Source organism: Entelurus aequoreus, linkage group LG13 (assembly GCF_033978785.1).
Source record: "Entelurus aequoreus isolate RoL-2023_Sb linkage group LG13, RoL_Eaeq_v1.1, whole genome shotgun sequence".
NCBI classification, from domain to species: domain Eukaryota; kingdom Metazoa; phylum Chordata; class Actinopteri; order Syngnathiformes; family Syngnathidae; genus Entelurus; species Entelurus aequoreus.
In genome coordinates this window covers 29,071,978-29,097,135 of record NC_084743.1, presented here as the reverse complement: position 1 = coordinate 29,097,135, position 25,158 = coordinate 29,071,978, and the positions used below count along the sequence as shown (strand labels likewise).

Genomic DNA, 25,158 nt, shown 5'->3' with positions numbered 1-25,158 from the left:
ACACAATCTTCACATTTACATTTGCCTAGAGCTAGAATGACAAAGTCTTGTCGATGTGCGTGTCCTCACCCGGGGGAGGCATATGATGAGAGATCAGTCCGAGAATTCTCTGTAAGGTTAAAATCTCCTCTCACAGCCTCCATCATGAGATTCTGGAGTGTGTTGAGCAATATGTCATTGCACACAGCAGCAGGTACAAGTTCAGTGTCTGGTTTCATTTCCAGCCCGGTCCCTAAACATCCTGCGCTGCTCTTGTTGTCCACTTGGCTGTCCGATATATCTAACAAAGCTTGTGTCTCTTCCTGCCCATTTTGAGGTTCGGGTGTTGGCAGAGGCAAGGAGGAGCTTGCTCGGGCGTTGTATGTGAAAGGTATAGATGCCAAAGAAAGCAGAGACTGAGCAAATTCTTCATCATACAGTATGGTCCTAGGAAGAGCAAGATGTCAAACATTATATTCACAATTTCTTAATCAAGGATTACTACCTTCAGTTATTACTGAAAACGATTGAACGAAAAGATTCTGCTTCTTTATAGTTACTATACCCTGTCCCTTGTGATGCTGTCTTGATCTTTTTATAATATATATATATATATATATATATATATATATATATATATATATATATATATATATATATATATATATATATATATATATAGATAGGCTCCAGCACCCCCCGCGACCCCAAAAGGGACAAGCGGTAGAAAATGGATGTATATATATATATATATATATATATATATATATATATATATATATATATATATATATATATATATATATATATATACATATATATATATATATATATACATATACACACACACACATATATAATATATATTTATATATTATATATGTGTGTGTATATGTATATATATATATTTATATATATATATATATATATATATATATATATATATATATATATATATATATATATATATATATATATATATAAACACACACACACAATAAAATGATAGCCAAATTATTTTAACCAATGTGGCCTCCCAGTAAAAGTGTTTGGGTACCCCTAGGCTAGACCATTATTATTTATTAATGGCAAATGCCTACACATGTTTTGATTTAAAATGTGAGTGTCTGAGGCATATTATTGGGTTTAGACCTATATTATTGTTTTGTGCATTTAGCCTGTTAGCTTCATTTGTCGCAAGTTAACAAATGCAATCAAAGAGAGATAGAAATAATTATTGTAGCTGGAGCTATTCGATGTTAAACAGTTGCTTTTATTGCAAATGTCTGAACTTTGACAACATCAACATCAAGATAGTAGGAGGGTTTGTGTAAAAAAGAGGCATTTTGATGGATGGGTGTATTTGCTGGTGGTCACAGAACATATAACCCCCACCAAAAGCAGGTATGTGCTGTATACCAATCCCTATGTGTCATCAGCCTGATCTGAGTCAGCATTTGTCTTTGAGGTGCAGTGGAGAGGTGCAGAAACCACACAGATTACTAATAATTATTTTACCTGTGTAAATAAATTCCTTGTAATACTAGAGCCTGGAAAGGTTGGTGGAAAAATGGGCTGCACAAGTTCATCATAATGCTAAAATTGTAATAAATTATTGTGAATCCTGAGAACAGACCTCTAAAAAGACAACAAGTCCACCTGAGCAAGCCAAACATATTTTTATGAGTGTCAATGCATTTCAAAATGGACCGTATGCTGAAGGTGAGAATGGATTTGACTGAGAATTGACAGCTTTTACTGTCTCTCTATGAATGTGTTACCTGAGTAGAGAAGTGATAACATGCTCGAGGAAGGCTCGCTCAGGAGTAGGCGTCTGTGCAGGTTGCCAATCAAGGTGTGTATCACACAACATGGTTTTAGGACAAGGAGGCTTGATAGAGAGGAAGCACCTTTAGGGAGCAACACACATTACACTATTATTTCTATACATGAACAACAGAAAACATTCTAGGGTTGGTATATCTTCATGCATTAAATATCCACATTGATATGACAGGCTGAGTAGTTTACCTATAGTGACTATTAAACTGGTCAGGGAAATTTCTGATAAATTCCTGAAACCGATAAGAGCGTGCTGTCACACACAGATGCAGCAGAGTAGTTTGAGGTGGTACAGGGCGTGCCCCAACTTTTACATGATCAGACTGCACACGCTGCTCTGCTCGTGCTGACTTGGAATTAATAGGCGGCAGAATCTGGAGATACAAATCAGAGTGAATCAGTGCATCATGAGTTGTTACATTTTTGTCTAGCAGGTCACATGTATGTGAACTGTTAAAGGCCTACTGAAACCCACTACTACCGACCACGCAGTCTGATAGTTTATATATCAATGATGAAATCTTAACATTGCAACACATGCCAATACGGCCGAGTTAACGTATAAAGTGCAATTTTAAATTTCCCGCAAAACTTCCGGTTGAAAACGTCTATGTATGATGACGTTTGCGCGTGACGTCATGTAGTGAACGGAAGTATTCGGACCCCATTGGATCCAATACAAAAAGCTCTGTTTTCACCACATAATTCCACAGTATTCTGGACATCTGTGTTGGTGAATCTTTTGCAATTTGTTTAATGAACAGTGAAGACTGCAAAGAAGAAAGCTGTAGGTGGGATCGGTGTATTAGGGGCGGACTACAGCAACACAACCAGGAGGACTTTTGAGACGGATAGCAGACGCGCTAGCCGTCGACCTCACCTTGACTTCCTCCGTCTCCGGGCCGCCGACCGCATGTATGATCGGGTGAAGTCCTTCGTCGCTCCATCGATCGCTGGAACGCAGGTGAGCACGGGTGTTGATGAGCAGATGAGGGCTGGCTGGCGTAGGTGGATAGCTAATGTTTTTAGCATACCTCTGTCGAGGTCCCGTAGCTAAGTTAGCTTCAATGGCGTCGTTAGCATACATACAAATCCGTGATCCACAATAGAAAAAGGAGAAAGTGTGGAATCCAATGAACCCTTGTACCTAAGTTACGGTCAGAGCGAAAAAAAGATACATCCTGCACTGCACTCCAGTCCTTCACTCTCACGTTCCTCATCCACAAATCTTTCATCCTCGCTCAAATTAATGGGGGAATCGTCGCTTTCTCGGTCCGAATCGCTCTCGCTTTATTGTAAACAATGGGGAAATGTAAGGAGCCCTTCAACCTGTGACGTCACGCTACTTCCGGTAGAGGCAAGGCTTTTTTTTATCAGCGATCAAAAGTTGCGAACTTTATCGTCGATGTTCTCTACTAAATCCTTTTAGCAAAAATATGGCAATATCGCAAAATGATCAAGTATGACACATAGAATGGATCTGCTATCCCCATTTAAATAAAAACAATTCATTTCAGTAGGCCTTTAAAGAGTCACAATGTAAATTCCCTTCAAATGTGTAAGACCGAGGGGTTTTCATAGTCGAACATTGCGGACAACAACCCCAAGCATCCAGCAAAACCTACGAAGAACTGGTTCAAAGAAAGGTAAATGGGCTTCATTTATAAAGGTTGCTGCGCACAAAAATGTTTTGGAGCTACGGCAGAAATGTGCTTAAGTAACTTTCACCGCAAACGCTGGTATTTATAGAGAAATTTTATGCGGAAAATATTGCATATTCCTACGCGCATTATTTCGACCAACATTGGGATCAGCAACACCCGATGGTGTCACCACGAAAAAAGCTCATACTCCCATGAAAAAACACATTTGCACTATAAAATACATTGCAACACCTGTTTCGAAATGTATAATGTAAGCATTCATCTAATTCAGGAAGTATTGTATATTTATTTGTTAGAGCCTAATTATCTCAATACAGACCTGCATTTATTGCCGTCGTATAGGGGGGAAAGGTGATAACAATTCTAAGGTCCCAGAGCCTGCTAGGGCCCACACTAGGGCACACACACAGGCAATGAATGGAGTAGAGGGGCCCACATTGATATTCTTTCGGGGGCCCAGAATTTCTAGCAACTTTCCAGGCTGTGTATGTCAAGTATAATGTGGAGGGTCATGGAAGTATTGTTTTTATTTTGCAAATTTTGAATTTCTTAATAGCACTGTATAAATAGGTAAGGAGGTGAGTTATTGGCTTTCTGTGGCCACACAGTGGAAAGTATATTTTTACTAAAGACCAAAAAAATCAGTATATCAGCACAATATACTGTTAAATAAAATCATGTCATGAATTCAGGAAATAATTCAATTTACATTGTTTCAATACACTTACACTTTGGGAGTTTATAAAATGTTAAGAGTGCAAATGTCTGGGTCTCACAGAGCCATGCTGCATTTACATAACTACTATGTAATCCATATTATTACTGTTATTATCATTACCTTTCAAATTATTAACTATATCAATTATAATAATTATTCCGCCCGAATGCAGCTGAGATAGGCTCCAGCACCCCCTGCGACCCTGAAAGGGACAAGCGGTAGCAAATGGGTGGATGGCTTAATTATAAGTAGGGTTGTCAAACAATTAAAATATTGAATCCCCATTAATCGCATTTTGTTCATAGTTACCTCAATATATTTGCGATTAATCGCCGAGACGGCTTGGCTCGGTTGGTAGAGCTTCAGCGACCTGAGGGTTTGTGGTTAGGGCCTTGCATGGCAGCTCCCGCCATCAGTGTGTGTGAATGGGTAAATGTGGAAATAGTGTCAAAGCGCTTTGAGTACTTTGAAGGTAGAAACGCGCTATACAGGTAAAACCCACTTACCATTTTTCATCATTAATAAGTGTACCCAAGACAGATCATTTTCAGGGGGGTTGCTAAATATTTCTGCATGACAATGTTTTAACCTTCTTTATTAATGATAACACGTAATATTAAGCCTGCTAATAATTCTGTAATTGAGGACTCGACCAGAACATGTTACAATATTTCAGCCAGCCTGAAAAATCACGCCACCCCACCCTCAACTGATGTACTAGCATGTATTTAGGTGCAAACATCACAGAATAACATTACAAAACATCTCTGGCAAAGCATAATCGTAATGTAAGACATTTTTATTTTGATAATGTCAGGGTTTCCCATAAATTTGCATAATACCTGTGGCGGTGGGGGCGTGATTAGGGGTGTGGTCGATATAATGTCATCGAATGATTTGCTATGATGCATATATTCTTTAGAAAGGCAAAAAAATGTGAATATACATTTAAAACAAATCTGTTAATATTAAGTATAGTATTAACATATATATTTTTCTTACATAGTATTGTTTTGTTCTATTTTTAAATTGTTGCTGCTTATTGTACAATGTACAAAAATTAATGGGGTTTTTTTCAATAATCCTTTTAAGTCACTTTTTCTGTAATAAAAAGGACTGGCAACAAATCTAGCATCTATTTTTGGTGTTATCTGTGACTGTACTCTGAGAGACTCTGTTTAGATTCTGTCGATTCTGTATGTCAGTGTGTTATGGTAGTAATTTTTCCCCATGTTCCGTGAATACACCGTGTCGGTGGAGGAGGAAAACGTGTTGTGTGTCTAAGTGTGAAGCACGGAGGCAAGCGTGTGTGCATGGAGGAAATACTTGTTGGAATTGGGCTTGTTGTTAGCATAAAATTGGCCATAAAAGCTAAAAAGAGTGTCAGATTTGGTTTGTTTTCTCTATGCTACAATACATTATATTACTTTATTTTGTTAAGTGTGGCTGTTAATATGAAGCCCGTACATTAAGGAGAAACCCTAAACGTAGTTAAACCGGATGTATAGTGTAGCGCTTTTATTTTTAAGCCAGAATAGTGTGTGATTGGTTTGAGAAAGTGTCTTGACATGTTTTGATGTCGGATCGACTGTTTGCATTAAAAAAAAGTCTCCTTTCGACGTCCTGCCGACCGCCTTTCATTTCTGTTGAGCTTTTATGTCATCTTACTTGCTAAAGCAGTCACAGTAACAATCAAAATGTTATGTTATCACTGCACCTTTAACGTAATCTGAACACGGGAGGGAAGCACCACCCACGTCTGAACGAGTGTAGGGATGTTGCCTCTTCTCATGGCGAAAAATAGTCCCTACTTGTCAGGAGAACAACTTGCCATGTCTTTGAACCTGATATTTACATAAGGTTGACTTTTCTTTGTCCATTTCTGCTCACTTTTGGCTCATCAGTAGCAAGTGAACTGCAGCCAAGTTCCCCCGCTACGGCACGGCCCGAGAGTCGTTAATCGGCCGTTAAAAAAAATGTGTGGCGTTATTGAAATGTATAGTTAACGCGTTAATATCGTGTTAACTTTGACAGCCCTAATTATAAGATACACAACGGTAGGGAGAAAAAGAAAAGCAAGCCAAAGCTGTCTTTAAGCAACTATCTGTCTGATAGAACCACTCACAGAAGCCAAGAGAAAAGCTGTGTCGAGTCAAAAGCTGGTCCCCAAAATCCACACCATATTTGCCTTAAAGGATGCCCAAAAACACTGGAGAAATACATCAAGGGGAATGCACCAACACCTACTGGAAAACCGCATTGCCAAAAGGTAAGGGTGGAGAAGTCATCACTGACCAAAGCAAGAAACTTGATCGCTGGGTAAAACATAACTTAGAGATATTCTCCCTTGCAACACAGTTTTAGAAAGTGTGCTTACTAATTTTGCTGACCTTCCAGTCATAACCAACTTTGACACATAAGACTTTTCTTGAAATGAAAAGCTGGAGAAGGCCATTGATGCCTTGAATGCAACAAGCCCACTAGCGAAGATGGCATCCCTCCTGAAGTTATCAAAGGCTGCAAAGCCACACTACTTGTACCTCTCCACAATCTCCTCATCAAGTGCTAGAGAGAAGAACAAGTCCCGCAAACAATGTGCGATACAAAGATCATTATTACCCTGTAAAGAAACAAGGGAGACCACAGCGACTGCAACAATTACCTTGGAATTTCATTGTTTACCGTAGTGGGCAAAGTCCTTGCCAGAGTCCTACTCACAAAACTTTATCTGCTTCAACGGAGAGCACTCAAGCCCTTTTGAGATCCACAGTGGAATGAAACAAGGGTGTGTCTCGGCCCCAACCCTCTTCAAATTGTCTTTTCTGCACTATGCATTTCACTCCTAAAAAGACACGAGTCTTCTTCCACACCACTCATTATGGCAAGCTACTGAACCTTGTGAGGCTCCTGGCAAAAACTGAAGCAAAGGGAAATAATTTTTGCAGACGCCATAACATTTGTCAGCCACTCAGAGGTGGGGCTACAAGCTCTAATGGACTGCTTTGCTGGAGCATGCTCAGTTTTAGGACTTCACCATCTCCTTAAAACAGCCCGAACACACTGACTGAGCCAAGCATCAAAGTCCAGGACCTGCCCCGCAACACAGTGTAGTCTTAAGTATTTTGGCTCAACTGTCAACATAAACTGGTCCCTGGACATCAAACTAAGTGCCGCATTGGCAAGGTAGCCATGATTTTTGGCCACCTCTCAAACCGTGTCTGGTTAAATTCCCAAACTCCGCCTGCACAACAAGCTGAGTGTGTACTCAGCATGTGTACTATGCACTCTCATCTACAACAACAAAATATGACCAGCATATATGCTCTTCAAGAACATCAACAAAATCAGTTCCACCTTGGGGGCCTTTGAAAGCTCATTAACACTTAATGGCATGACAAAGTCTCAAACCAAAAGGTGTTCAAGGGAGCTAGAATTCCATTTATTCATTTCTTTCTCATGAAAAGAAGCCTACACTTGCCAGACCATGTCCGCCGCATGGGAATAGGACGGCTCCCCAAGAACCTCCTCTATGACCAACTGATATAAAGGTACTCTTGCAACCGGATTCCCACTACTCCATTTCAAGAATACTTGCAAACGTGACCTCTAAGCCACACATATACATGTGGATGATTGTAAAACTACAAAACTGATGGACTTACAAAGTGGCAGGCAGCTGTTAAAACAGGCTGCAAGTAAGCCAAAGAGAGAAAGCTGGAAGGAAAGAGGCACATGCCAGCAACACACCTGAAGTGCCCTACTAATGTAATCGATGGGGCCGACCGACACTGCCACTCTTGCATTGGACTACACAGCCAACAATGGAAGTGCCGACCAAGATGATCCATTTTCTACTAGCCAGACGGAGGCCAGAGATTTACAGTATTTAGACAAAGACTTGGCAAACAGTGCCAAATCATCATAAGCCAGAAGGGAACCTATGATGATTTTCCTCTTTTCTATTATAAATGTTATCATAATGTTGGATATTCAGGTCAAACAACGCCAAAGTGTCAAATAAAGTTCATGCATTTGAGCCTGAGCTTGCACAAAGTTTAAGAAGCCTCTAACAGTTGGGTTTTGGGGTATATTTTTCAACATTGTGCCATTTTTGACATCAAAGATTGATGAATATACTTACAGTATTTGGTCATTCTGGACATACTGTGTTGGCAAGCCTCCTCCCCCTTTACTGAGTGAGACTTCTGCCGCTGTAGCTTCCGTATATTCATTCTCTTTTCATGCTCTCCCACCTGTTCTAAGTCTTAGGAAAATAAATACTCCTGTGTTTGTTTGTCCACAACATTTGGACCACTGCGAAATTGGATGAACCGCTGAATTCCGGCAGGAAAAGACAGCGACATTACGACTTGGTTTAAGAAAACATAAGGAAAGGTAGGACAAAGTATTATTTTCATCTTATTTTGGCATGTGCATAGTAACACTGATGTGCGACATGCAGTGACCTAAACACCTGTAAAAATCTGTTTTTTTTTATGCAGCTCTGTATCAATCGGAGAGTGTGCAGGTATACTACCTATTGTGACCAGAAAATCTATACATTTTAATAAAGTTTATTTTCAAACGAGACAAAACAAATATTATTGAAGTTTGTCTTGAAGGTATAGATTCTGATTCTTTTGGAATAGGGTGGGTCATGGATAGTTTCAATCGAAACCTCAGATTGCCTCCACAAACAGCTTGCAGACAGACTCAAAAAAAGGGTTATTAATGTGACTGTAGAGCAAAATTCACGCTAATTTTACACCAAAGCATATCCAATACATATTATTCAGACCACAAGAAGACAGTTAAATATAGAATAGAATCATCATAAGTCCTCATTAAACTCATTACTATGTTCATGAGCTAATTAGCATGGCCATACATTGATGATTAATAGAGTAGTAAGAGGAGTCGGGGTCGCGGGGTCTCAGCTGCATTCGGGCGAAAGGCGAGGTACACCCTGGACAAATCGCCACCTCATCACAGGGCCAACACAGATAGACAGACAACACTCACATTCACACACTAGGGCCAATTTAGTGTTGCCAATCAACCTATCCCCAGGTGCATGTTTTTGGAGGTGGGAGGAAGCCGGAGTACCCGGAGGGAACCCACGCAGTCACGGGGAGCATGGATTTATAAATCTTAAATATGTACATTTAGAGCAGGGGTCACCAACCTTTTTGAAACGAAGAGGTACTTCTTGGGTACTGATTAATGCGAAGGGCTACCAGTTTGATACACACTTAAATAAATTGCCGGAAATAGCCAATTTGCTCAGTTTACCTTTAACTCTATGTTATTATTAATAATTAATGATATTTATCTTTGTGGAAACACTGATCATCTTAATGATTTCTCACAATAAATATACATAGAAACAGATAAATATCAATATGCAACACTTTATTTTTATATTTTCTCTAAGTGCACATTTTTCAAATTGAACATTTTCAAATGATCACTTCTAAGACAGTCTTGTGAAATCACAATATCCCATTTTAATTAGCTAGCCACTAACATTTTTTAACAAATCATGAATTACTTTGCACCATGTTTGTACAAATAATAACTCATACAAAATACAAAAGTCAACTCTCAAATTTTTAAATAAATCATTTCACACTTTGAACTGGACACCAAATCTATTATCTGTTTCTTTGTCAATTAGTGAAGACCAAGTCTTTAAAATATTTTCTTGGATTTTCAAATTCTATTTGAGTTTTGTCTCTCTTAGAATTAAAAATGTCGAGCAAAGCGAGACCAGCTTGCTAGTAATTAAATAACATTTCAAAAATAGAGGCAGCTCACTGGTAAGTGCTGCTATTTGAGCTATTTTTAGAAAAGGCCCTCGGGCTACTCATCTGGTCCTTACGGGCTACCTGGTGCCCGCGGGCACCGCGTTGGTGACCCCTGATTTGGAGGTTTGAGCTTACACAATATTTACGTTGGAATCCACACGCAGATTTATATAATAGGCCCCAGATGTGCTAGCCTGATTAAGGTGTATCAAAACAGACTAACGAATGATTGCAGCCTATGGTGCATCTACGGAACTGATGCGGGCAAACACTTTACCTTACACGTGTTTGATTAATTGAGACCAACTTGTAAAATCAGTCATTCTTTAAAAACTTCAGTTATTTTTGTTGTCAAAACAAAAAAACTAATTAAATTGACCATGATTTTTTTTTTTATAAAAACAATAAAAGGCAAAAATATTCAAGAGAGAAGAATACTTTTGCAAGGCACTGTACTGAAAACATTACGTCTGTCTTATGTCCTTCTCTTTTGGGAAACTTTTAAATGCATTTCAAATTTATTGAGCAGGAAGAACAACTTAGTTGTATTATTTTACCCACCAATGCCACCCTATCCTGCGCCTCCCTTTGAAATGCTTCGGAGCCAAACTGTTATAATTTCAGGTTATTGCATAAGACTTATATATGATTCAAGTGCATGCAGTCACATTTATTTTTTATCTGGATCCCGAATAATAGTGTGAAGGCTTGACTCAACTGACACACAATAATGAAGCTCCTGTCACCTTGTACTTGCACAGTGACGGCCCTTTTGTTGGAACAGCAGTGGCAGATACCTGTAACAAGCAAAAGTTATAACCGTAAGGACTGCTCCCATCATAATTTTTACGCATTGTTGTTTTACGCTTATTGTTAAAAACTTGTTGGCTTACAGTGAGGTCTTTGTCTGTTATTGTGAATTCATTTTGCTGCTTCTTTCGTTCTTGCTCCCAACGCTGCAGAGCATCATAATATTGATCCAAAGCTGCCTTCTGTGTCAACTAAGAAAAAAAAGTTGGAAAGGAGGAAACTGAGGATAAGGCCCTTATCATCAAGTTCAACAGATGGTGTGCAACACTGCCAGTGAGTTTGGGGGTACCTGACAGGTGATATCAAGCTGATAAACAGTGGGGTAGTCTGTTGCCTTGAAGGTCAGAACACAAAAGATGCTCTCCCCTGGATGTAGAAGTCCTTGTTCAGGATAGATATGTACAACCTTACACCAAACAAAAAGCACACGTGAAAGCCTAAAGACACCTGGTACAAAATCAAAATCTATATGCACATTATAAAACCAATAGAAATGTATTAATACCCAAAATCATTTGGACAAACACTGAGGACTGTCCACTTTTTTATAATAAAAATGATGTGTGTTTTTTTCCTGGATCCGTAGGATGCTCACCTTGGTTAAGTTCCATTTATAGAGGGTTTCTTTCAGGGACATGTTCATTAAGAAGATGACTCTTGAAGATTGTGAGCCCACTGGCATGTTGCCTATAGAGACACAGTCCTGAGACAGGAATGCACCCTGCACATGTACACACCGGCGTTAGAGCATAGATTTAGAACAAACAAATTCCAGTATGATCAAACAGGAGAGTTCTCCAGAATGGGTGCCACTGTGTACAGTATGTATGTATGATCATCTTGTGCTTTTTCGTGTATATTATGTGTGCAATAAAGTTCCTTGAATCCTTGAACCCAATATATCTTAGGGCTGTTACATAGTCGACCACTCACATTCACAGCTACCTGCAATTTATAGATTTCATCCAATGTGCTGCCCATATTGTTAAATCACTCACCTCTCGCGTTTGATTTTATTGGATTGTGATTGATACCCACTGTTATGTTATGGTTTGTAAATGGAATGTCTATTTAGTGCACTTAATGGCAGTTTCTCCATTCTCACCAATCCTGGTAGTGGTATCCTTCGGACACAGGGTATAGATGATTTGGTATCACTGCTTGAGAGCACTGTTTGAGGACCTAGGCCATAACAGTCAAACCTTAATAGTGTAGTGTCTCCATCTTGGATGTGAATAGGAATATCCATCTGGTGATACACAAAAAATACATTACTACACTTAGTCACAGAAATTAAATAATGCTTAAAGGCTTTTATTGCTATGCTTGTTTGTACTATTAAAGCTGTATTCTAAATGATTAAAAACAAACAGATAATTTCCATTACAATTGGCTGAACTAGGTTAGAAATTAAGAACTGTGTAGTATTCAGATTATATGACTTGCATACACTGTGCATCTTGGCCTCCAATGGAGAGAAAATAAATTCCAGCGATGCTGTCTTCCCAGGTAGAATTTCTCCCACTGGGTTGAGGCAACACAGCAGAGGTTGATTAAAATTGTTCTCTTGTAGCTGTGACAACACACCTGCATCCACTTCATAACGGACAGGAATACCACCACCGTTGTAAAGGTCATACATCTACAGGACAAAACCAATTACACAAATCAAAACAAGTCCTCAATTTTAGGTGTGTGTATGACTACAGAGTTATTAAAAAAAAGGAGCAAATTAATGCTGAAAAGCATTGCCGTTTCCACCAAATAAATATATTGAAAACAAAGTTCCCAAACATTTTGAAAGTTTGTGAAAGCAAACAAACCCACATACTAGCTGGAAACATTTTATAAAGGGTGCTTTTGTGAAGAAATGTACAAACATATCCCACTTATTATTAGGGTAACACGTGTGTATTTGAATGAGGGCTCGTGTAGACAAATAAACATTCACAATCACTTTCACATCAATGAACAATTTAGAGTCTTCAATAAATCCAGGTATTCGCAAATAAAAGCTGTGCACTGTAAAACATTAACTTCCTCATCTTGATATAAAAAAAAATAAGCACAAATAGTTGTATTAATTTTAGTTTTGTTGGTTAGAGTTTTTTATATTGTGCTTCTGAGTTAATAATGATGATCAATTTGAATAGATGATTTACATTTTATTTTTCAGCATCAAATGGTTCGAATCTGTCAAAAAATAAAAGAAATAAGGATTTTTTTTTTTTTTTCAAGCAATATGATTCACTTTAAATCTGTTCTGTTACAGACTAAAAAATTATCTTAATATAGTTAGTCTTTGTTATAAATTGAGATACACTAATATTTTGTTGTCTTTAAAGTTATGGATACAATGTTATGCAAAAGTGTACTTATAACAATTTATAGACAAATGATACTACTGTAAATTCCGGACTATAAGCCGCTACTTTTTTCCTACACTTTGAACCCTGAGATGGAGCGGATCATTTGTGGATTTTTCTTGTCTGGCGGCTATAATAAAAATAATCTTATAAAAAAAAAAATTTAAAAAGCAAAAACACTGAGAGGGTGTTTTATTGTTTGTGCTATGCCGTCATATTTTGGACGTGTACAGCGGGCGCTGCAGTGTCCTTCTAATTACCGGCAATGATTTTTTTTTTATTTCAACCAAAGTGTCGTTCAGTCTTCTAGCCGTCTATAGGGTTTCTACTCATATGGATTCTACATTCATCACTCCAAGCAACATTTTTAAGTTTTACAGTTTAACTAAAACTGACTTTACTTACTAATCCGTCCCATGTTTAATGTATGTAGGAGTGTTTTCATGCATATGTGTACATGCTATTGTAATGTAATGACGCTAGCGTCGTTAGCATTAGCTAATATGCTAACACATTTACAAGTCTGTGTTAGTATAATTAACTTACAACGGCATTATTTTTGTATTGTTTCGGTTTAACAAATTCCTCAGTAAAGTCACCAAAATGTCACAGTGAAGTTATTGAGTCTGTTTAGCTGATTGGAGAGCTAGCTTCCGCAGCTAGTGGCTCCATGACGATGACTTATAAGTTTTGTTTGATCAGCCGTTTTACTGCTGTGTTACATGCACCGCTTGGAAACAATTAAGATATATAAATAATCATTTACTGTGCAAATAACTAGTTTCGTAATTTATATATCTATGGCTTGTAGTCCTGTGCGGCTAATATATGGGGAAAAAAAATTATTCTAAAATGGGTGCAGCTTATATCCAGTGCCCTCCATAGTCCGTAAAATACAGTATTTATAGTCGCAGCGGAGAGTTGGGGCCAGGGGGGATAATGGAGAAGCACTGAATCGAACCAAGTGTGCATTATTTTTGAATATGGGAGGAAGAGAAAGAGAAAACACATATGCAAACTCACAGTTGAATGATTAAATAGTATAATAATAAGCTAAAGAAAGCCTAATGCCAGAGGCATTTAAAGGCTCACCTGTACTGGAGACGTTAAATCCCCGATCATTACAGGAGTGAAAACATGATGCCTGGTTAGAAAGTAGAGAAATGGTCTTTCCTGCTCCAATGTCACCCCTTGAAAGTGCAACTGTCCAAACAAATTAATTTTGATTAGAATCCATCTTAGAATTTCTCGTAGCACAGCAAATTCTGTAAATGCAAAACCCAGGCCATTTTGCTATGTAACTCACCAAGATCTCTCTGCCGTGTGAGATTTTTAAAACGATTGGTAACTGATGTGTTCCAACCAAGTCGTGACTGTGAAAAGTGTAGTATACATTATTCTAAGATCAATCAATCAAACATTTTGTATAAGGCCCTTAATCACAAGTGTCATAACAAGCTTCACAAACTCACAACATCCCCTGATCTGAACCCACAAAAGCAAGTCATACTTCAGCCCTTGTGGTGAAAAAAGAAAGAAAGAAAGAAATCATCTGACCTGTAGCTGAACTGTACTGCCCTCTGCTGGCCAGAAAGCAACATTCCTGAAAGTGGAGAAATGTTGAAAAGTTCCACAACCTGTAAATATAACAAAAGTATTTATCTTTATTGCCTGTACCTGACCAAATATCTGTGAGTTAACATGTAAAAGTGTGTGTGTATATATATTTTATATATATATATATATATATATATATATATATATATATATATATATATATATATATATATATATATATATATATATATATATATATATAAAATATACACATTTAAATAATCTGGAACACAGAACAGAAATAAACAAAAAAAATAGAGCGCAAATAAACCTTAAAGGAACTGCCTTTGCGTGCCGGCCCAATCACATAATATCTACAGCTTTTCACACACACAAGTGAATGCAAGGCATACTTGGTCAACAGCCATACAGGTCACACTGAGGGTGGCGTATAAACAACTTTAACACTGTTACAAATATGCGCCACACTGTGAACCCATACCAAACAAGAATGACAAACACATTTCAGGAGAACATCCGCACCGTAACACAACATAAACACAACAGAACAAATACCCAGAACCCCTTGCAGCACTAACTCTTCCGGGACACTACAATATACCCACCACCCCCTACCCCACCCCCTCAACTCAACCCCGCCCCTCCTAACCCCGCCCACTTCAACCTCCTCATGCTCTCTCAGGGAGAGCATGTCCCAAATTCCAAGCTGCTGTTTTGAGGCATGTTAAAAAAAATAATACACTTTGTGACTTCAATAACAAATATGGCAGTGCCATGTTGGCATTTTTTTCCATAACTTGAGTTGATTTATTTTGGAAAACCTTGTTACATTGTTTAATGCATCCAGCAGGGCATCACAACAAAATTAGGCATAATAATGTGTTAATTCCACAACTGTATATATCGGCATCGGTTGATATCGGAATCGATAATTAAGAGTTGGGGAATATCGGATATCGGCAAAAAAGCCATTATCGGACATCTTTAATTATTACCTTTACAAAAAAGAGAGCTACACTACAGTCCCAGAGCCTGCACCCTGTTCAATCTCCAGCGAACGACTGCGGGATTCAGCCGCCAGTAGTGTGCAATGGCATGGCGAGCTCTGTGTCTGACAGCATTGCGTCCCAAAGAGCAGCAATCCCGTCCTCCATGTCGAAACATCCTCCCAACACTGTTAGTAAAATGTTCTTGCGTGCAGACGAACAGATTTTATATAATAAGAGATGTGGGAGGCCAAAACACGCCAGAGATGTGACATCACACCAGGAACTAGCGCCCGCTCTGAGAAGGTCTGAAATGACAGCCAAAACTAAGATGTATCTCTCACTCCCTAAAAACAATTTGTCTACACACAAAAATCATTTTCTAATATTTCAAGTAGACATGATGAATGCAGTCAATTAATCCTCCAAACACACACGCGGTATGTGGAGCCCCAGTAGGTATTAAGTTGCCTCCCTCCCATCTTCGACTACAAGGTTCATTGTCGAATCAGACTCCTACGAATTGAATCGTCGAATCTTCAACTACTTGAAGACAGCCCTAAGAAAGACAGTTTTAAATTCACTCTCTTTTTTAACAGTGGTAACAATTACACCTCAGTGAGCGTGTACACATTGGAGCTGCTCAACAGTCTGCTATATCCCACCAACACAGCCAAACTTCCCCATCTGCTCCACCCGCACCACCCCTTTGTGTGAGATGTAGTGTGCGTGTATGTATTCGTAATAATAAATTAATGAACAAACAATTGCACAAATCGAATAAATTGGCCAGTACCATGTTGAAATGTACACTTATGTACACGTATTAACATTTTTTTTTAAAAACTTAAATCTGTGATTAATCACGATCAGTTATGAGTTTACCATGGACAAATGCGAATAATCACAATTAAATATTTCAATAGTTTGACAGCCTAATGTATACATTAAAATCCAATTAAGGGATGCCAGACCTCCATCTGGTGAAGCTCATTGTGACATAACTCTGGTGCCTGGGTCCACTGCTTAAAGTCTACCTGTTGGTCATCTGGAAACAAGAATGTCCTAATTTTAAAAAAAGAAGAAAATAATTAGTAAATTAGTATTTGTTATTTCATGGATAAGTGTAACCATTTCTTGACAATTGTAACTCACACAAAAATACACAGCAAAATCCCTTGATATATATATATATATTTGGGGCAGTTTAACTCAGATGGTCAAGCGTTCGTCCAGAAACTTGAGGGTTCCTGGTACGTATCCAGCTTATGCCATTCTAGTCATTGCCTTTGTTGCCTAAGTGAGACACTTCACCCATCTTGCTCCCAGTGCCACTCAAACTAGTGTATGAATGTGAATTAATATTTGGTGGTGTTCGGAGAGGCCTGAGGCACAATTTGGCAGCCACGTTTTCCGTCAGTCTACCCCAAGGCAGCTGTGGTTACAAATGTATCTTACCATCATCAATGTACAGCATGCGTGTGGAGTGATTGAATAGACAACCTGAGTTAACAAAGTAAAGCGGTTTGAGTGTTTAGAAAAGCGCCATGTAAAACTCTAATCCGTTATATATCGAGTAGTGTACATTGGGTACTGTAGTGTACGTTTAGGTACTGCCTTTTGTGTGTCACTTACCACTCTACAGGGATGCAGCCAGGATTGTGAAACACCAACACAAAAGTAGAAGGTTCTGAGTTCAGGGGAGCTGAACTGAAGTTAAAATCCAACATGGCTTTGATTAGAATGGTGGGGTACATGCGCATACTAAAAACAGAAAAAGAAGACAAGGTCTTGTGGAGGAACTGCACGTTACAAATACAGTTTGAATTGTAAATATTCCACATTCTGTCTCTAAAATGTACAGAATAATCAACTGTAATACATATAACAGTAGTTGTTTGTAGGAATATGGCTTGTGTCTTACCTGTGCCTTTCTGGGTTTCTGTAAGTGTGTTCCACAGGGGAGGGGATGGAGAGTAGCTGCTCGTTGAAGCTGTCTACTGAGAATAGTTTCCACACATATGCCTTGTTGAGCCACGCTACAGTGCCGCGACTGCACGCATCAGTCACTTGTAGGGTAGGGAACACACCCTTAGCACGCATTTCACACAGTGGTTGGGGAGAGGACAATGGCACACCTGTGGTGAATAGAGTGGGACAGATGATGAGTGTAAATATGCTGAAAACAATTCATGTACAGTGTAATATTTTCAGCTTGAGTATATTTTGTGTTTATACCACTGGGGTTCAGTGTGATGTAGCTGATGGTCCACTGGTACTGGGCTTGTCTATCCGGCCTAAATGTGGCACGGAGGAGCATTGTGGACTGTGAGGCCATAGTTTCGCTTTGACAGTCAAGCTGCAGAGCTGACCCAAATCAACCCACACAGAGTAAGTTATCTACAGCTTTACTTGCACTCTTGATGTGCACGTAACATCAACAGAGACAGATTATTTAAAGTACCTGTCTGTATACATGTCTCAGTTTCTGGGTCCTGATGAGTTTGCTCATCTTGTAGTGTCTGCTCAACAGAAAGAATGAAGGAGACTGAGCAGGTACTGTTGTTCACAAGAGAAACAACAATTGACTGGGAACACCCAACCAAAGTGTCCTCCATATCCTCAAATTCTCTAACTGCCTGAAAAGGAAACACACAATTGTGCATCAACACGTGTGCTTAAGTGTTTGTGTGAATACCATTTTCAATTGGCAAATGCACCTGTATGAAGCCCTTGGAGCCTGTTCCCACTACTTTGAGGGGAATAATTGTCTTTTCACATTCAAGATTCTTGACTGGCCAAACAGAGACCAAAGGTTCAAGGATGTATGTTTTCTCTTCCATTGGACTGAAAGACCAAGTCTGCAACTGTAGTGTCAAACATTGCAAATAGTTGTAAATGAAATTTAACTGCACAGAAAACAACCCAATAGGTTGCCACATGTTAAAATTGACAACAAGGGTCTGATATACAGCAATCCAAATACTACGTGCTAACAGCATGTGCAAACAATAAAATTGAATGTGGATGTGTTGTTTGTGATAAGAATGCGTGTGCAATTGAAAAGTGGTGCACACCACATTATTTAAAGGCCTACTGAAACCCACTACTACCGACCACGCAGTCTAAAAGTTTATATATCAATGATGAAATCTTAACATTGCAACACATGCCAATACGGCCGGGTTAACTTATAAAGTGCAATTTTGAATTTCCCGCGAAACTTCTGGTTGAAAACGTCTATGTATGATGATGTATGCGCGTGACGTCAATGGTTGAAACGGAAGTATTCGGACACCATTGTATCCAATACAAAAAGCTCCGTTTTCATCGCAAAATTCCACAGTATTCTGGACATCTGTGTTGGTGAATCTTTTGCAATTTGTTTAATGAACAATGAAGACTGCAAAGAAAAAAGCTGTAGGTGGGATCGGTGTATTAGCGGCTGGCTGCAGCAACACAACCAGGAGGACTTTGACTTGGATAGCAGACGCGCTATCCGACGCTAGCCGCCGACCGCATCTATGATCGGGTAAAGTCCTTCGTCGCTCCGTCGATCGCTGGAACGCATGTGAGCACGGGTGTTGATGAGCAGATGAGGGCTGGCTGGCGTAGGTGGAGAGATAATGTTTTTAGCATAGCTCTGTGAGGTCCCGTAGCTAAGTTAGCTTCAATGGCGTCGTTAGCAACAGCATTGTTAAGCTTCGCCAGGCTGGAAAGCATTAACCGTGTAGTTACAGGTCCATGGCTTAATAGCATTGTTGATTTTCTGTCTATCCTTCCAATCAGGGGTTTATTTCTTTTGTTTCTATCTGCAGTTAAGCCCGATGCTATCACGTTAGCTCCGTAGCTAAAGTGCTTCGCCGATGTACTGTCGTGAAGATAAAAGTCACTGTGAATGTCCATTTCACGTTCTCGACTCTCATTTTCAAGAGGACATAGTATCCGAGGTGGTTTAAAATACAAATCCATGATCCACAATAGAAAAAGGAGAAAGTGTGGAATCCAATGAGTCCTTGTACCTAAGTTACGGTCAGAGCGAAAAAAGATACGTCCTGCACTGCACTCTAGTCCTTCACTCTCACGTTCCTCATCCACAAATCTTTCATCCTCGCTAAAATTAATGGGGTAATCGTCGCTTTCTCGGTCCGAATCGCTCTCGCTTCTGGTGTAAACAATGGGGAAATGTGAGGAGCCTTTCAACCTGCAACGTCACGCTACTTCCGGTACAGTCAAGGCTTTTTTTTATCAGCGACCAAAAGTTGCGAACTTTATCGTCGGTGTTCTCTACTAAATCCTTTCAGCAAAAATATGGCAATATCGCTAAATGATCAAGTATGACATATAGAATGGATCTGCTATCCCCGTTTAAATAAAAAAAAATCATTTCAGTAGGCCTTTAAATGAGGGTTTTGCGTGTACTATGCGGCTTATACCATAGAGACACTCATTTACTGCACATTCATTATTATGCTTCTGTTATGTGGAGTTGCCCAGGGCTCTGTTCTTGGGCCTGTTTAATTTTTGTTTTACCTGATGCCCCTTGGTATGTAATAGTAGTTTTGAAAATGTTTATTATCATTTCAATGCAGATGATATTCGACTGTATTGCTCCTTCAGTGATTCAGAATTTGACATTTTACCTGAGTTCTTGGAATGTGTATCGTATCCTGTATCAAAAACTAGTTATCTTCTAATTTCCTTCAGATACATTTTAACAAAACGGAAACTCTGATCATTGTTCCCGATAAAAAAGATCCCACTGATCAAGAACTCCCTTGGTGTTCTGGTTTCATCTGTTAAAACCAGCCTCAGAAACTTTGGGGTTGTGTTTGATTAGTCAATGTCTTCGGAGAGTCACTGTCGTCAACTGACCAAAAACAGTTTTTAATTCCTGAGAAATCTCTTTAAAGTGAGAAATTTGTTGTCAAAATCAGACCTCGAAATGATCATTACCGCGTTTATCTCATCTCTCATTGACTATGATAATTCTGTTTTCACTTGTCTCAACAATGCAACACTAAAGAGACTTCAGACTGTACAAAATGCATCTGCCAGACTTTTGACTGGTGCACCCAGAACAACCCACATTACCCCCATTCTATCCAGTCTCGCATAGAGTTTAAGATGTTAGTCCTGACTTTCCGTGCGTTGCATGGTGGTGCCTCTAAGTACATCACTGATTTGTTGTCCCCCCTACACTTCAGGGCGCAGCCTTCGGTCTTCAGGCCAGTCTCCTAAAGATCCCAAAAACTAATTTTGAAACAAGGCATTCTAGGCTGTAGCCCTCAGATTCTGGAATTACTTGCACTCATGGCTGTAACTACCATTTAGGACACCGAGGTCATGTCCTGTTATTTTTCAGGTGACAAAAGGATAATGATATGACTGGCTGTAGATGTACTTTGTGTAGGACATTGTGTGGGCTATACGTCACCATGCGGTAGATCATCCTCTCTCAATATACAATATTTTGTCATGCACAGCCCGCTACAACTCCAACAACGTAACGCAATGAAGTCCACTTTTACTTTAAACATCCAATCCGCAATGTGCTGTGAACATAACTAACATTAAATCATACTGATGTAACTAATGTTGCTTTCACCTCAATGAAATTGATCGGTTTAATAACGTTGTCGTGTCAGCCACTTGCCTCGCCCTAAATGCAGAACACGCGCTCTGCGTAGAGCTTTCTTTTGGGGGAAGCACATTAAAATGTAAATTATTGAATGACAAGGCGCTTCATACAATATTTTACCGTAAATGTATACCGGCCACGTCATGCTCTGGTACTGATTAAAATATGAAGGCAAAATTTCCTCCATCACTTCCATCATTAGTACTTGCAATACAAAGATGAGGTCTTCGATTACAACTCTGGTCGTGGCTCGAAAGTTTCTATATGTTTTTTAAGTTTGTTTTAATCAGGTTAAAATTGTTTAATATGCTAATAAGCTTCACAATATTAATAAAAAAGTGGACTGTTACAAAATCATGGTGATTATCAAAGATGTTAGATGAATGATAGTTTAGCTCAATTAAAGCTTTTGTTATTGTGGAAATGAATTGTGTTGCTCAAGGTAATATAATTTATATGATGCTGGGATACCAATGATTTCAGCCTTTTAAAGTTCCACTTGGACAACCAATTTTTGACCTCGGTATTTGTCAAATCATAGTTACGGCCCTGCTTGCACCAGTCTCTCCCTGTGTACACAATTTTTTTTTTTAAACATTTGAAGACTTAACTTTTTAGAAAAGCTTTTAGTTAATGGACTTTTAACTTTTTTGAAATCCTTTTTATGATGTTGCTTCTGTTGTTTTAATTTAATTGTTGTTTTAATTCACCTATGTTTTGTAAAGTACTTTGTGATTTTTATCTGTGAAAATCGCTTTTAAATCAAATTGAGTTACTTTACTTACTCCTACTTGTGGCGTTTTGCTATGTTTGGAAATGCAGCAAACACCACTTTTTATGGGCATCTTAGAATCAGCCCTCCAGTACATCTATAATTGAACCCACTTTTTAAGCGTGCTGAAGGTGTGCTCATGGGAGATGCTGGCACTAACAGACCCAAAAATGTTTCTTCATATGAATGAAAATACAGATGTCTTTAAAAAAACAAACTAAAACGCATCAACTGAATGTGTTTTAATCAGCACCTTAAATCATCCATCAGCTATAAAAATATAAAATTATATTGCTAAATAAACGATATGTCTATTATTTTTTATTTTTTTGACAGTCCATAAATGTTGACAAGCATACATAGGACAGAGCTGCAGCAGCATCACCTCTTTTCTCAGAGCCATTTCTGCACAATTGCCAGTTTGCCCGTCCTTTGTAGACATACTAAATATAGACACAAACAGAGGCAGCAGAATTGTTTCATTCTTTATAAATCGCACTGCATATGCTAAATATTTATATTTGCATTTTCTCCTCCAGTATTGTGGACATTCTGCATATGTTTTGCATATTTATAAAGACAGACTCGAATGATTTGTGTTCCTTATTTTACTTATTAAAGAGACGCAATCATCACGCACAAGCTTAACAGATCGTCTTACATATAATATCAAGTTTGCATGTGTTTTACTTCACGCAAACCTTTCGTAGATCAAGCCCTGAGTCTCTTACCAAGCTCTCATTAGACTGCAGTTGACCGGTATCTGGTTGAACAGAGATAAAATCCTGGTCTGACTCTGGAATGGTCCATTGAAAGCTATGATACCATGAAGAACATGACATAAAACCACTAGTTTAAGTAAGAGGTGAAGAACTAATGCACTGACAAATGTTACGTTTAATTTATAGAATATTATTACACCGCCGAAACAAACCATAGCGGCATGCGACAGATGTTCCTGATGAGGTGTGTCCGTTCAGCATGTGAGCCTACAGATGTATCTTGGAAATACAAATTTCCTCCACCTTCCAGGGACACGCCGATCTTTTCCAACACGCTGAAAACAGTTATCTCCTAAAGGGCACGAAGAGTAGTGTACACAGGTGCAAACTAAAGTGAGTGAATATTTACTGCATGAAGGGCTCTTGTGTTGTGTACCTTTGTGTGTTGGGTTGCATTGAACTGTAGTCGCAATTTAAGTCCCTCTAAAGGGGTGTCTTCTTTGGGAGTTGTTATGACAGTGAGAATTTGATGAGTCCCAGGTTGGACTAAGCCGCATCTTGGCACTAGTAACACTGATGCCTCCTGCTCTGAGCTGTCATTTAGGTTTCGACAGAAGGTGAGGGGCTGGTCACCATTATTGCGGAGAAGCACTGTCTGATAGGATTGAACACTCAGCCCCGAAAACAGCTAGAACACATGAATAAAACACTGTAGTCAACGTCAAGAGTTTATCCTCATGCACATACAACTCAAAATACCAACTGCTTCTTTCGTTTTTCAATATAGGGCCTACATGAAACAAAGTTGCTGTGTTTTTTGTCACACTCACCAATTGATTTGGCTCAAGAGAGCAGCATGGGTAAAAGTGCTCTTTGCCGAGTTCAAAGGAATGGCCAATCACTCTGACAATGACACACCAGGGTGGACATATAGTTGTCTCATCCTCGTCAGACGTGCTCTGCTGCATCTAGATACAAAAATGAGAGTAAACATTACCCAAAAGAGAGGAAACTATATTGTACAGTAGCCTACACAACATCAACTTTAGAAGTAAAACATGTATAGAATGTATTTCAGTGTAGTATACAGTACATTGACTATCCACTATCTAAGAGTGAATCCCTGGTAGAAAATATTGAAATAAATTCTTACTACTTTAACAGCCAAGCATTCAAGTTGAGCTCCATGTAATGTATTTAGCTCTTTCGGATTATATGACACTCGGAATGACGTGGACTTTAGTGGGGACAGGTCAGATTTTATTGGAGAGATGGAGAATGGAGAGTTTCGGGGATTGGTCCACACCAGGCTGGAACGAAAGCAAATATACATTAAAACTATTAGGGTACATTTGGTCTTTAGAGAAAGCAAGTGGTGCATGCCTGTCCTGTGTTTATTAATCCGGGATTAGGGTTAAAATGTTATGAGTTAGGGGGACAAGAGGAATGGGTGTAAGACTTGGGGGTTAAGGTTAAAGTTCAGGAGTAAGGTTAGACATTAGGGGCTGTAAGGGTTTGGGGGTTAGTGGGTTACGAGTTGGTTAGTATTGCGATTAGAGGGGTAAAGTCAGGGTTAAAGTTGGGTTATCTAACAAATAACAGGTAAACCATTTTACGTGATTTTCACAGAGGTGTGGTTGGTGATGGCGACAGCCTTAGAGGGCGTAAGCGAAGACGACAAGCTGGAAGAACTGTTGTGATGAAACAGCAGCTCACTGGGGACCACAGATACTTGTGTGGATGGTGAAGATAAAGCGGTCGGAAGTGAATCCACCTCCCAGGTGGAGCAGTGTCTGTCATTGTCTTCCCTCGGAGTGCTGAATATCGCACTCGAGCAATCTAGTTGTCGGCTTGATCGCTAGAAGATATCAAAGAAAAAAAACTGTGTATGAGCACTATCAAAATAATAATTTCTTGTTGATGCGTTCCATTGACTCATGTGCTGCACATATTATTTCATTATTTCAAATGGTCACTGATAAAGCAGTAGTTCAGATGGCTGACTTTCATACAAAGATTCCTACTCAGTTCGTGTAGATGTAAATGTGAACTGTTATCTGTCTATAAATTCTCCAGGTATTGACTATCAACGAATGACCAAGAATCTTTGTATCATCTGTCACACAATCACAGTAAAACAACTGGATGACTAAAATGCTGGGAAATTCAGATCAGATTGTATCTTGGATGATTACATCTACAAACCTTAACCTTTACATGAGTGTTAAAAAATGCCGGTACTTTAGGAAATATACTACACTGCACAGTGTTTC

The 25,158-nt window shown here is 39.0% G+C and overlaps 1 protein-coding gene across 4 annotated transcripts in view; it reads right to left on the bottom strand.

The window, feature by feature from the left end:
* Nucleotides 1-25,158, bottom strand: part of cfap65 (cilia and flagella associated protein 65) — a 48,400-nt gene that overhangs the window by 9,817 nt on the left and 13,425 nt on the right. For 3 of the 4 annotated variants that reach the window (XM_062067639.1, XM_062067640.1, XM_062067638.1), the window contains exons 11-34: nucleotides 24,502-24,743; nucleotides 24,039-24,195; nucleotides 23,716-23,853; nucleotides 23,322-23,573; nucleotides 23,098-23,237; nucleotides 22,895-22,979; nucleotides 18,471-18,617; nucleotides 18,215-18,389; nucleotides 17,989-18,117; nucleotides 17,675-17,888; nucleotides 17,386-17,514; nucleotides 16,725-16,815; nucleotides 14,744-14,823; nucleotides 14,493-14,559; nucleotides 14,279-14,389; nucleotides 12,271-12,462; nucleotides 11,926-12,069; nucleotides 11,416-11,541; nucleotides 11,110-11,226; nucleotides 10,904-11,011; nucleotides 10,757-10,807; nucleotides 2,011-2,195; nucleotides 1,761-1,889; nucleotides 70-426 (exon numbers count right to left, since the gene is read on the bottom strand). In XM_062067639.1, the coding sequence (XP_061923623.1) occupies nucleotides 70-426; nucleotides 1,761-1,889; nucleotides 2,011-2,195; nucleotides 10,757-10,807; nucleotides 10,904-11,011; nucleotides 11,110-11,226; nucleotides 11,416-11,541; nucleotides 11,926-12,069; nucleotides 12,271-12,462; nucleotides 14,279-14,389; nucleotides 14,493-14,559; nucleotides 14,744-14,823; nucleotides 16,725-16,815; nucleotides 17,386-17,514; nucleotides 17,675-17,888; nucleotides 17,989-18,117; nucleotides 18,215-18,389; nucleotides 18,471-18,617; nucleotides 22,895-22,979; nucleotides 23,098-23,237; nucleotides 23,322-23,573; nucleotides 23,716-23,853; nucleotides 24,039-24,195; nucleotides 24,502-24,743 (3,566 nt within the window). The remainder of the gene's footprint in view (nucleotides 1-69; nucleotides 427-1,760; nucleotides 1,890-2,010; nucleotides 2,196-10,756; nucleotides 10,808-10,903; nucleotides 11,012-11,109; nucleotides 11,227-11,415; nucleotides 11,542-11,925; nucleotides 12,070-12,270; nucleotides 12,463-14,278; nucleotides 14,390-14,492; nucleotides 14,560-14,743; nucleotides 14,824-16,724; nucleotides 16,816-17,385; nucleotides 17,515-17,674; nucleotides 17,889-17,988; nucleotides 18,118-18,214; nucleotides 18,390-18,470; nucleotides 18,618-22,894; nucleotides 22,980-23,097; nucleotides 23,238-23,321; nucleotides 23,574-23,715; nucleotides 23,854-24,038; nucleotides 24,196-24,501; nucleotides 24,744-25,158) is intronic. The other variant, XM_062067641.1, reaches the window with a different exon arrangement.